At 33.8% G+C, this 14,338-nt stretch overlaps 1 protein-coding gene across 1 annotated transcript in view; it reads right to left on the bottom strand.

Annotated features, from left to right (window-relative positions):
• Positions 1–5,306: 5,306 nt before the first annotated feature.
• Positions 5,307–14,338, bottom strand: part of LOC108550013 (insulin-like growth factor-binding protein-related protein 1) — a 44,747-nt gene continuing 35,715 nt past the window's right edge. The window contains exons 3-6 of the mRNA XM_017903606.1: positions 13,267–13,465; positions 11,532–11,534; positions 6,656–6,959; positions 5,307–5,482 (exon numbers count right to left, since the gene is read on the bottom strand). Coding sequence (XP_017759095.1) covers positions 5,307–5,482; positions 6,656–6,959; positions 11,532–11,534; positions 13,267–13,465 — 682 coding nt within the window. The remainder of the gene's footprint in view (positions 5,483–6,655; positions 6,960–11,531; positions 11,535–13,266; positions 13,466–14,338) is intronic.

Here is a 14,338-nt window from a genome sequence, read left to right on the forward strand (position 1 = left end):
CACCGATATATGTACACGACACGCTCGAGTTAGTCCCACAGTATAATCATTCTTTCTTCACGAAGTCACTAAGGATATGCTTTACGTGGACACTGGTAACCGAGGAAGCGATTTCTGGTGCCAAATCAGGCCGGGTTTCTGCGTGAACGTTTTACCGCAAATATCACTGTTATATGTTCGTTTGCTCGTGTGGTTGAGCAGATGTTGTCTGCAGGCTGTGCAGCGTGCGAAGGCCTTACCAAAAAGGTGACAATCGTATGATCTATCTCCAGTGTGAGTCGTCATGTGTTGTTTCAATCGGTGATGCTCGGTGAATGGCTTGCCACATTTTTCACAAACAAAACTCCCTCGTCTCTCGTGCTGCAGTAAGATGTGTTATTCGAGGTTCTCCTGAATGACCATGCGTCTCTTGCAGACCTTGCATTCGTACCTTGGTTTGAAATGTGTCCAGTTTTGGTGCACGTACAGGGAATTACTGCTCGAGCAAGTCTTCTTTGGACCGGCTATAGGTCCTTCCTTGTGTTTAAAACGGACATGTATAACACGGATGTCTCATATCGTCCTTTGCCTTGAACCTTCTCCCACGATATTCGCGGTCGTATTTATACTTTGATGCATGTTTCTGTTCTAAGTGTTCTTTTAATCTGCGTCGATTCTGGCATTTGAACTCGCATACATCACAGGAATATTCTTCTGGTTCGGTCGTATACCTGTGACTGTTTCTTCTCCTGCTTATACGTTTCAGCATCTGCATTTGAGTGCCCAAATAATTTTTAGATTTTACAATTAAATAACAGGATGATGCCTTTGTTGATTCATCGCGTTGAGGTACTTCACCCGAGATGATCCAGCCTAAACGGGTTTTCTGGAGCACTGGGCTTGAGGAATTTGACCTTGAGTCCTTTACTATCGGCTTAATTTGTCCCACGCCCATTAAAGAAAAGAATAGTCCTGCTCCTACGAGGATATCGATTTCCGCTGGTTTATGAAATTCGGGATCGGCAAGGGGGACGTTAGCCGGAATTTCTATCCTGTCCCTATCGACCTGGCTTGACGGTAAGAGGTCCGTTATTCGTGGTATTGTTAATAGATTTACATTCGCAGTAAATCTCTTATCCGTAGATTGGAGAGTAGCTGTAACGGCATATTGAGTATTTGTTGATGTATTATTTAAGCCGCTAACAGGTGTGCGTATTTCCTTCTTACGCAATTGCAGAAGGTCGGCCAATCGGCTCGTAATAAAGTGAGCCTGGGATGCGGAGTCGAGTAACGCCCTGCCTTTATATCTGTTGCCATCCTTGTCAAAAATATAAGTCTGGGCTGTTGATAATAGGACTTCTGGCGGTACCCTTGAAATACGCGTTGACATCGCCGACGTTGACGCAGAGGGCCGTACTATAGATTGCTCATCTTGAATTCTATCATTATTCGAGGCGTCAAGCGGTGCAGGTTTGTTGTCGTCCTTGTCAAAAATATAAATCTGATCTGTTGATATTAGGACTTCTGACGGTACCTTTGAAATCCGCGTTGCCATCGCTGCTGTTGGCGCAGAGGGCTGTGCTATAGATTGCACATCTTGAGTTTTGTCATTATTCGAGGCGTCAAGCGGTGCAGGTTTGGCGTCCAAATGTGGCAGTGTATGATGATTCTCGCTGCTTTTGCGACACTTGCCGGAAGTACACGGATTGACACCGTCGCTTGGCCGCAGGCATTTTGTACACCATTTTGCCTCTTTCACCGTGGTAAGGCGATCCGACGGTGTTGTTGGTCTGTTATGTTCTGACTTTAAGAGGGTCCGTGCCCAGGCCACTAATTCGAAGAAAGCCTCCTCTACTTCCTCTCTCTTGCTGAACATGCCCTCACCCTCAGGATCTAGTTCTTCTAAAATCGCTTGGGCCTTATCAAAATTCTTCCACAATTCGTCTGATCTCTCAAATCTAAACTTAAGCTGATCGAATGCATTCTCCCTGGAGTGATATTCTGCCAAGAATTTCCGAAATCTGGCCAATTGGCCCTGAACGGTTCTACGTTGAGTTTTTGCCTTGTGTATAAGCTCTGCCATGTCTTCTTGTTCACGTAGTTTCACTCACTCACTTCTGATTAACAATAGTAATCTACACAGAGATTGATATCACTTCTTCTAACACACACGACTATACGCGAAGGACCAAGGGTAGGTCTCCGTAGGAAGCTGGATCCGGCTCGAAGGATCAAAAATATGTAGCGTCCTACGGTGTTTATTTAGAGAAAAGTGATGAATACTTATAATGTAGACGTTAACGGAGTACCGTTTCGAACACGCGTTTGTATGTGCAATTTAGATGTTTGAAGCATTGGTGCCGAAGACGAACTGACTTCTCGATTTTGCTCTATGTCCTGTCTCGTCGTGTTCGGTCCGGAGTTTTCTCTAGTTTAGTTCTGATTGGGTAAAATAGATGTTGGTGGTGGAAAGGTAAAGAGTTTTAATTGGACAGAGGGTGTGACATAAGGACCTTTGGCTAAGGAGTAGGAAACTGTCAAGGAGCCGATTTCTGATGGTCGATGACGTGATTTATAAGTGCCGTCCGTCCGTCGCTTGTTGGGTCTGTCACAAGTGGGTCTCATCTGTCGCGTCTGGTGCTAGTAAAATTCCTAATTTTGCTTTACCTTTGTACGCTTAATCCGCTAGAACGGCGTTGAGGCACATCGAACCTCCGGAATTGCAATCGCGGTATAAAATATAAAATAGACCGTTAGGTCTGGCAAAAGTGTAAGCCTTAGAATAAAATTATGTTATAAACACGCTCTCGGGGACGGAACGTAACTTTTACACGTTGTCTTTTATTCCTATATAATTATTCGCGTGAAATTTCCGTCCCTAAATGCGTACACGTAATAAATATAATTCGAACAAAGTCGTGCTTGAATTTTTTCTCGAATATAAGTGTCTAGATATAAAGTACATCCGATCGATTTTATGATCGGGTGTAGCAAACGTGAACGTAGCTACATAGATATGTATGTATATATGTCATTGTCATATTGTACGGTTAAATATATATTATAGACGTATTATATACGTATAAATAACTCACTTCACGTTTTCAGTGCAATCATACCGGACAATTCGAAATATATTTCTTTATTTCTGACATATGCAATAATTTATCGATATACATCGACGATTATATTTGCATACATGATATCTATAAATGTCAATTTGTCCAAATATATATATTATATAAAAATTCAAACGCTAAAAGAAACGCTTGAATTTAAAATTATTTTGTACTATTAAAAAATAAAAATTTTTTACCTTGTAAATATGTAACAGAACTGAATTTCGTATATTATAATAACGAAACAATTTATTTTCAGACCACCACCACCACCACCTCAGGAAGGATGGCAATGAGAACGAAAAATGTTTCATATAACGATTCATTCGCATTAATCTAATGCATAATCACTTCTATATCACGTTTTATTTTTGTTATTTACGATAAGTGATTAGTAGTTATATAAATTCTAATTATAATAACGTGATAAAACTATTTTAAAAATTATATTGTTATTATTGATAATAATAAATGTATTATTTATGTATTATGCATTGGTTAATCTACTTTGCGATGTAATAACTCGCGATATCTTTTGTCTGAGATTTAAACTTTGTACGAAAATTGATATTTGCCCGTAAATTTAAGAATCATCTCGATAGTAAATTTCTCATTTATTCCGGTATCCGAACACGACACATTCCGGAAAACGAAATAAGAATCGCGTTGCAACGCATCGTGGAGATATTGGAATTCGACTCGAGTGAACGAAATATTTTTAAAGAAATATAGTTGAACCTAGTACTCGAGCTCGTGGCATAAATTTCAAATGCATAAGCACGTAAAACTTCGAGTAAGCATACCGGAGTATTTTCTAGGAATGATCGTGCAGAATGAAAGTAATAGAACCATAGAGAAAGAAGAAATGTCAGAAGCATACAAAGAAAAAGCGTTCAGAGTGAATGTCGTGACACTGACAATGAGAAAAACGAAAAGTTCAGGAATAGCTTATATAACATGGTAAAGTTATTATTTACGCAACGAACGATACAAAGTTATATACGAGTTTATGCTACACGTACAATGTCGATGAAAATTCAAAGCGAAAAACGTATATTTTGTACATCCCATATATCGTGTATCATTGCTAAAACATAAAAGGTGTCATCTTTTCACGATACGTGTAGTATCATGGGTCCGAGAATCCTTGACGGAAAATGATCCTTGAGAAAAGAAGAAAGTGTGCGGATTATGCTATAGACGAAAGCCAGAGCTACAGATGGGTCTAGAAAATTTTCAGAGATCGAAGCGAGGGTAGTTTTTAGGAAGAATCAGGGAAAACAAAGGACTGAAGAAAGTCTATAGATTTGCTTTCCGTTCTCTACCAATTTTATATACGTATATCACTGTTTAACCAACCACTTTTTCTCTTCAGCCCTACTATATCCGGATCGTACAAATTTTTACAGGCAAACTATATCGGGATTGAATACTACATATGTAATACTACATACGTTTATTTTTTTTTCACAATGTTTGAAAAAAAATTATGTAAATACGAAGTAAATTTTAATTAGACCGAATAAAGGCTAATTTAAAAATTGCATTCTTTTCACGAAATTATCGCATCAAATGTTTAATTAATATTTCACGAATCTTTTTTTGTTATCGTGCGATGATAAACGATCTAATAAACATTTACGAATTGTTTCGTATAATTGTTTGGAAAATTTCCTAATTTTCAACGATACTTTCTTCCAAGTGGTTAATGTTACGAAATCGTCTCCCTCGAGATATACATACATCTCTGTAATAATAAATCTGTAATCTCTGTTATAATAAACTAATTATAAAATTATTATAAAGTAAAATCCACTGTCTTAAGATAAAATTCTAGGAATGTTCTTTAAACTCGAATGAACTTGCAGCAGTGACACATGGGGAAGAATAGGATTTTTCTCTCGTCCATGTAACTCGTTAGGTTACGCTACGTTATCGTTACGCTATAAAAAGAAGACGAAAAGGGTTGTCATTACTATTATATTATTATTAGTCAAGTACTATTATTAATCAAGGCATTATTCATATAATAGGTGATATAAAAAGGAATATCTATATGAAATAGATAACTTTCGAAATATAAATTATTCAATCGTCGTTATTTCTTCGTACACGAGTAATTAAATTTCATTAAACGTTTTACTTTTAACAAGCAATCGTACAATTTATTCGAATTTTACAAAGTGTGATATATGATATAATATGGATCTAGTGGTCCGATATAGAAACAAACGACGCACTACTAGCTTCACCCAACGAATTTTTAGCAATGCAGTGATACATTCCAATGTGTTCTTTATTGACACGAGGTAATTGCATCCACGAGGTTCGCATAAAAGGTTCCGGGCCGACGCTGCTGTGAACAGTTGTTTCTTCAGATTCCCCTATAAACACGAAAATATTATAAATTGGTAATAGGCGCGTTCGATAAAGCTGATGAATCTACTTATTATACGTATTATAATGTGTATTAATGCCTTGTAAATAAAGACAGAAGCAAATCGTTAATAAGAAAATTATACGATATTACACGAATAATTTATAAGTAATTTAGGAATAACAGAGTCGTTATTGACACAAACACTTATCATTCGCATATCGGTGTACCATCGTAATATTTGAGATGCAAAAATGTTGCATATTTTATTTTACTTCGTTTAAAGAAAAACGTAGAAGGTAAAGTAAAATTCTCGGACAAAGTAAAATTGGACGGACAATTGGACAGACAATTGGAATAACGAAAAATCACGTACATAGGTAACACCTACGGACTACGGTCCAGGCCACCCTGTAAAATTATATTTGATCGACTTTTGATCGACTCGTGTTACGAGGAATGCGATAGTTACATTATACGTTTACTTTTATTATTCTTACTGTTATTTCTTTTTGTAAATAAAAATTGGAAAAATTGCAAAATCAAAAAGGCGGCTAAACATACGATATTTCGCTCAACGATCGATCGATTAAAAACCGACTAAGTTATCGTAGCGATGTCTTTTAAAAAGTATCTTTAAAAAATAATAAATGCCTTCGATGCTTTTTGCCTTTGCATGCAATGTATGTATTCTTGTACATCCACATACACGTGAAAATATATTATCACAGCCACGGCATAGTAGTCGCGAAATTATCCACGAGCTTGATTTTCAAAATCAAATTTTTTTATCCTATCGCATTCTACTCGCATCTTATCATGGAGATCAGATGTCTGACATAAACCATCAGTCGCGAATGAATAATTGTTGGAAAAGAATGAACTGCGCATGAATTCCTACTACGGGAAGACGTCTGGCAAATAACTTTCCGACAACCAGAAGCTTACTTGGTAATTTAAAATACGCGTATCCAGTCTGCATCGAAAACAATTACAGTCTTTGAATCTCTGATCTTTGAGTCTCTGAAACGTCGCCACGTAATATTTACTTATTAAAAAAAGCATACAGGACGCAACGAGCAATCTCGTTTCCACTTTGCGTATAATTTAGAAAATCTTCGCGATATGCAAGTTAAGTGAACTTAATAACATACACACTGTATATACGTAACAAACGTACCTGGTAGTTTTAAAACTTCTCTTCCATCCGCGGTATGAAACTCCCAAAAGATATCAGGAATTGGAAAGCCTTCTGCTTCGCAATTCAACGCTAAACGTTGACCAAACGCTAATAAAACGTCTTCTAAAGGAGACAAAATCCAAGGCCGGCTTTGACATGGACCAAGATGCTGTAACTTCAAAGAAGATGTACCTTTTCGTCTCAATGCTTCTTCGTGCAGTACACAAGGTGTCGTATATGTTTTGTTATCATTACCACACGCTAGTGTTTGTTCCATGCAAATGCAAGTCGCTTCAGGTGTATCCTGTGTACAATTAAAAATCATAGAAATTTGGCTTAATTGTAGAATTATTTTTCAAAAATAATCAAAGCGAGAACTTTGTTTTTAGCTTCTACGATTGGAATTTTAAGTAGCATCTGTATGACGCATAATATATATGTGTAATGTATAACGTATAACGTATAACGTATAATAGAAAATTAAATTACGTTTACATTAATTTTCGGTGATTTCGGTCATTCGTTTCGATCGTTCATTTCGGTCATCGAAACGATAAGTTACGATTCAAGTCGTAAAAGTCGGAGTACTTGGTGAAATATTTTTGGCGTTTTTAGCATGAGACCATCGATCTCAGTGAACCACGTAAAAACACTAAAAGTCAGAAGCATGTTACTATAATTCATATATACATACGTGTATGTATGTATATATTCCGAGTCACTATACTACTGACTCGAAAGAATCATTTAAGTTTGCGCAATACTGTACTGAATAGCGATTGTAAGCGACTGCAAGCGATTGTAATTATAATACCATATATACTTGTTTTAGACGTTTTCTTTTCTTCAACTCCTCTGCCTTCTTTCTTTTTCTCCTTTCTCTCGTCGCTACTTTTTCCTTTTCTTATTTTTTCTTTCCTTTACTGCTACGTAGTCAAATCTTTTCTTGTTGTTAGTTCAAAAACTCCTTGAATCGTGTCTTTCGTAGAATAGGTAGAATACGTAGATTCGATAAATAGATTTAGTAAATATCGTATCGCGTATCCACATATACGTATTTAATGGATTCTTCAAAAATAGCTCAAGGAGATGAAAAATAATTTTTCGGTAATACAATCCCTTGAATATCGCAAATCACAATGACGAGCAAGAACGAGAAACTCGCGATGAATTATCAAATCGCTATCGAATTCCTCTTCCGTTATCTCGATTAGTTTCAAATTTTCATGGATGCAGCGTGACTTTTAAAGATCGAATGCCGTATTAATCTGGCTTTTCGATGAAACAGGTACATCAAGTATATAAAGTGTTAGTGATGGATGAAATTAAATAACAATAAGAACAATTATTTATTTAATTACAAAGATTATCAAACACAAATATTCGGTTGAAATATAATTATTTTATCACTATCACATGCTCACACGTCTTCTCTCTATTAATACTCAATTGCAACTGACATATTCCAAATCACTCTCTTTTTTCTTTCTTCTTCCATACGTTACATTACATACACAATTCACACAACACCTCAATCATTGTATGCATACTCATTTATCATAATAACCTGAATTCATTAGATATTTCCATCCCATGCATACTTGTTCCACTTATTCTAATAAATATATATTTAAAAATCTATGTAACCATTACCACATAAAGGTATATCCGGACTTTTGTATCCGAGTACAAGTATTCGAATATATATTCGGTATCCGTAATTTTTCTTTCCAATGATTTCAATTTCATTTATTTCGCGAACGAGCCAAGGAGACCCGTTACGTATATCAAAATAATATAATAATAAAATAATATACATATATCGTAAGAATAAAATTTTATTTTCTACGTGTTTCTTTTCTCTTTTTAATCGTATAAAGCGAAGGTGAATCGAAATATCGCTATTTCTATACATCCTGGTCAAATCGATACTCTATGTCATTTTTTAGCTAAACAAAAATTTCAAATATCTTTTTATTTCTCATTGCTATTAAAAGTTGGAAATACAAAAGTTTTCCTATGCTATAGCTTCCCTATGATATTACGCAGTTTTATTTGTTTCCATCCTAAACCAACTGCTATTCCGAATATGTTACCACCTATTCTACTTTTTCTACCACACAGAGTACCTCGGAAATCATGATACAATTTCTCGAAAAGGAAGTAATCCTTTGCAAACAACTAAAGCGAAATTCTAAAATAAAATTGATTTATATAAGAGTATTTGTTCGTTGAGAAAATTCTTTTCGAATATCCTTTGTGTGAGAATATACTGTACTCGACTATTATCTTTCAATTAAATAACGATACACATTTATACGCTTTCTAACGTACATAATCATTTTGACCTAATTGTGTCGAAATTAGGCTTGCAACGTTAAAAAATGTACGATACGATACGACGACACGAAGAATGCTATACCGAGACGACCGCGAAAACGATCCGCGATGTTACGTTTGCGTTGACAATGGTATGAAATGTCGTGTCAGATGACAAAAATATCATGTGATGTGAGAAACACTTTTATATTCAATTCCTTTTTCTCTACGATGCAACATCGTACTTGCAAACGGTACTTCCACGTCCGTCTAAAGTCATTTACATAAATTCTTCAAGCGTTTAAATAACTGGAATAAACTTTTAATTTAGAATAGCTGCCGAATAAAGACCGATATGTGAGAATTTCGACAATCGCAGTGAGCAAATTACTGTACTCTACCAAATTACTGTACTCTTAGTTGCAGCTAATTTATTTGCTTCTTCGATAGACTATTTTCTCAGAGATAGGCTCTCTGACGAAAACTTTAAATATATGTAAATCTAAGTTATTTGGGGAAGAATAAGTACGACTATCTCAGCTTGGACGTTCTCATTTCATCCTGTACGAGAATAAATTTTTACGATATTGTATCGTAAAATTTTTTTCGAATTTCGACCAACAGTGAATATTTTCTACCCTCGATATTTTCTTATACGTAAATTACTCGTCATTGATATGATATACGATCGATACCATCGATAAAAAGTATAAAATATCACGATATTAATTGAATAATTAACAGAAAATTATTGGCGGAAAAAACCTAGTATGTATTCGATAAATTATTGTCCTACTAAAAAAATGTTATAAAAGAAAGAAGTTCTCGTTATCTCTGTATCTCTTATTCGAGAATCGAACGAGAATTAAACGAGAACTTTTCGTCATCTGTTTCTACAATTTCACGAGATTGTCTTTCGTAACAAAATTTCCAACTGTATAACGATTATTAATTAATCATTAACGATTATAAATTTAATCTCGATATACGCCGTGAACGTGATGTATTCGTTATTTTCAAGATTAACATTTCAATATGCTCTTCTAATCATTGCTTTTATCTTTATTTATTGCCAGCACAGGTTCAGAATTCTAACATATTTCTTCTTTTTATAAAGTACTTTTATATAAGTTAATGTTACTTTAACCTTGTCCTAATTTGACAATTTTCTAATACCAATTTGTATTAACAAAATATTAATGTATTTCTACATACCGTAAGGTGACTAGAACTGCACATTTATTACATTACTCGTCAGGGTGTACAGGGTATTCCACCTAACACATTTCGCGTCTTTTCAATCCGAAATCGCCCAACTCCGTGCACTTGAGAAAAAAATGTTTTGAACAAAAGTAGATGAACTTTTTTAGTGACGTTGATACTTTTTTGCTTAATAACATTATAGATCCTTCCGGGACGAGCTCATCGATCGTCGACCTTATTTAACAAGTCCTTCGAATGATTTTAAATTGGTTAAAGACAAGTCGAAGAAATCCATGATTCTTCGTCCTTTGAATTTTAGTTATCCACGATTCTTGACAAAACTTAATCAAGCAATCGTCTGTGCAAATCGTAGAGCAATTTAAGTGCATGTCATTAAAAAATATATTCTTCTAGAGAAAAGGTTGATACGTTGTTAATATGCGGTGAGTATGAAAAGGATTGCATAGAAAGCAGCAAATACGTATGCTCCAAAGTACCCAGAGAGACACCACGCATCTGCACAAACATTTTATCGCGTTGAAAAGAATTCGCGAAATTATAGATGGTTTAAAGGAAAAAAAGAAGTAAGAGTTACAACCGATAACGACTAACTAACGATTACCGATTTAACAGATTCACCTAAAGATTCACCTCGTTAAGCTTGTCCTGTCGCGGGTTATAATACTATCGAATAAAAAATATTAAATAAAAAATTGTTTAAAAAGGTGAAAGTGATCTCGACGTTTTATTTGAGAAAAAAAAAAAAAGAAAAAAAAAAAACCTGTTTCGAAACTTTTCTTGTAGTAATTCGTAGCCAACTAAAAGCTCAGCTTTTGTTTAATCAACTTCTGTTTAAAACATTTTCTTTTTTCAATTCTTTCGGAAAGATATGTTTATTAGATTTAAACGTTAAGGAAGATGTTCATAGAAGACCTTGAAGATAACTTGTATGAATTATTAATAACTATTTTTTATATTAATAACTTTTAAACAAACATGACGCAGTTTAAATGAAAGTGTCATGAATTGTAATTATCCGTTACTGAAACTTTATAATTGACGTAATTAAAAGGAAGAAAGAATCTACAATTAGCATTAAGAATTACAATTATATTCTATTTTCCATTTCTCTTTCGAGATAGACCACTTTTCGTAAGAAAATGAAATAAAATCGCTTAACAAATATTGCTTGAGCAATTTTCTTTTTTAGTATGTAACACTGCGTATAGAATGTTAATAACGTTACACGTTATTACCGCTAATCGAGATGCTATACTACATATATGCACAGGTAACTCGAAGAAATGACATATTTCGACGATTTATATCAACGATAGGTCCACATTTGACCAACTTTCTTTTTAACTAACAATAAGTAGTCAATGACGCTCGTCTTTATCTCCAAGTGTAATATATTTAAAGAATAACATAAAAAAGGAGAAATCTAATTTTTTATCCACGTGTAATCTTGCTCTGAATTCTTCTCTTACAATTGGGATAACGACAACAGGTGAAGAATAAATTCGCGTACAACCCCTGCCCATAATGAATAGAAATGCGCATAAGAATGTATGTAAGTACAGTGATGATTTATAATAAAACAATGTAATTGTGGTATCCTCGATGTATAAACCACATGATAAGAATGTCTGAATTCTCATCAGACTGAAGCGGTTTCATAAGAGTGTTTGACAATAAATCATTTGTTTCAGAAATAAATATAAATAAGAAGAAATATGGAATAACATTTATAGGTAAGCGAACTTATGACAGGAGAGATTTTAATAAGGGCTTTGATAGGCGCCCAAAAGATAATTATATAAAACAAAGTAATAAACCGTTTAATTTTAACATTAGAATCCTATTTTAAATCAGGCTGCGTTACTGATACGTATCAAATTAAATATTTTTGTTGAAAACAATTATTTTGGTTTATAATTTTATTATATGAACTATTGATTATGTTCGATAAACCTAAATTCAAATATGTAAAAATCTACATATTCATTGACATTTCTAGTATAAAATTTTATTTACTAACCGTATCAATCGTAACTTGATACTTTGAGAACGCAGTTTTTATATAGGTCTCACTTGTGTACAATTTATTTATTTTTCAGATTTCATATAACGCGGTACGAATTCGTTCAATTTGTATTATTTCTGAATTTCTTATAGTGCGGCTTCCTATATAACACGGCAGTGGTTTACATATGATCTGATTTGTCTTATTGCTATATTTATCGTAACGCGGTTTACATAGAACGCATTTACTAATTTCAATTAATTCTGATTTTCTTATCACACGGTTCCCATATAACGCGGTACGAATTAATCGCGTGACAGGAGACTTGACTATACTCGTATGTCATAATTTTCGGTGACTGGCTAAAAAAATTACACCGTCCAATCGAAGTTTTAAATTTTAATCATTTCTGTCAATTTTCACACTTCCTTCGCCATTGTTTAAATAACCTTATGCATCTTTTCGTTGCAACAAATTGTCCCTCGAGTCCTTTTAATACTGTGTAAAGTATCGATATTCTTTAGCGATCATGTTTTTAATGTCCTTTTAAAAATGTCTAAAATGTATTTGAGATATATACATTAATTTAAAACAGAGCAAACACATATTGCACAAATATCAGCGCGCTTTCGATAAGAATTTGCTTGGGAGACATTAAATATCCCTCTAACAGCTATTTATTTGATAATCAGTATATGTCAAATAATAATAACCAAATGTTGTAGCAATAAAAAATTATAATCAAACGATCGAAACGAATTGTTTCAATTGTGACATTCGTATTGTAATTATTGCATATAAAATAATAACGAAGAAATATTCTTCAAAAACAGATAAAAGATCATTCGAAATGAAATATTGCTGAAACTTCTAAAATACAGATCAGAAGCTTTACTGCAAACTTTAATATCTGCATGAAATAATCGTTAGGTATAAATAATAGTTTATCGTTGTTAACTGAATGAAGCTAAAAAAATTGTAACGATCTCTGTCGTCTCGAACTAGGAGCATAATGTGTAATATCTTATTAGATATTAATTCTATTTTACTTAATTCAATGTACCTGTTTCCGAAGATCTGATCTTAATGTGCATACATAATTCCTTGCGCATAGTCCATCGTTACGACGTTCGGGAGGTAATCCAGGAATACTAGAATTCCAACAGGGCTCACCGTCCAATCGAGCACATATACCCTTTGCGCAACATTCGCAAGGATCAAGAACAGAACCCAGCAAACACTTCGCAATATCACCCGGACATCTATACATATGTACATAAATTGAACGAATATGTTGAAAGAAAGAATATTTGTATAACGTTAAAAAATAATACGCATAACGTTACTATCTCGATTTAAATAGCGACTACCGATAAACGTATTGGAACGTTATACTTTTTCCTTCCAACCGTTGTATTTCCTACTCTTACTATCCAGTATATTAGAAAAACTAAAAATAGTACAATAAGTATATTTTACGATATTTTGTAAAAGATAATAATAATAATAATAATAATAATATAAAAGATAAAATAAGAATATAAAATGAAAATTTATAAAAATATTTTCAAGATATTTTCAAAATATTTTATAACTTTACTCTCTAAAACTACTTTCGGTATAGGCTATTTATTTGTTTGCACGCAACAAAGTTGCAAGAGTTCTACAATTTCTTCACAATTTGTACGGAAATATGAAATAAATCAGAGATATCATTAGTAGCACAATTTCGTGCGGAAAAATTTGCATTATTGTCTTGTTTGTTTTTTTTTCAAACTTTTAATACATGCTCATATTCATGCTCATATTTACGATAATAAGTATCGTAATTGCGTAATCGTAATTATTTAACACATGGTACGATAATAATACCTGAATTATGATTTACGAAATTGATAGGAAACTATTATTATTAAATTATCATCGTATAACATCTTCGTATGACGGCTATCGGTTAACTTCTACATACCGTATGTTTATCGTGTCGCTTGTTTCTATATTCTTTTCTATATTATAAAATATAGTCAAAACAAATGATATTCGTACGTTAAATGTATATTTTCGTATAAAGAATGTTAGCCGTAAGTACATTTTTAATTTGAACGATACCTGTAATCACCGCATTCGATACATCC

Source organism: Eufriesea mexicana, unplaced genomic scaffold, assembly GCF_001483705.2.
Source record: "Eufriesea mexicana isolate 0111107269 unplaced genomic scaffold, ASM148370v2 scaffold2438, whole genome shotgun sequence".
NCBI lineage: Eukaryota > Metazoa > Arthropoda > Insecta > Hymenoptera > Apidae > Eufriesea > Eufriesea mexicana.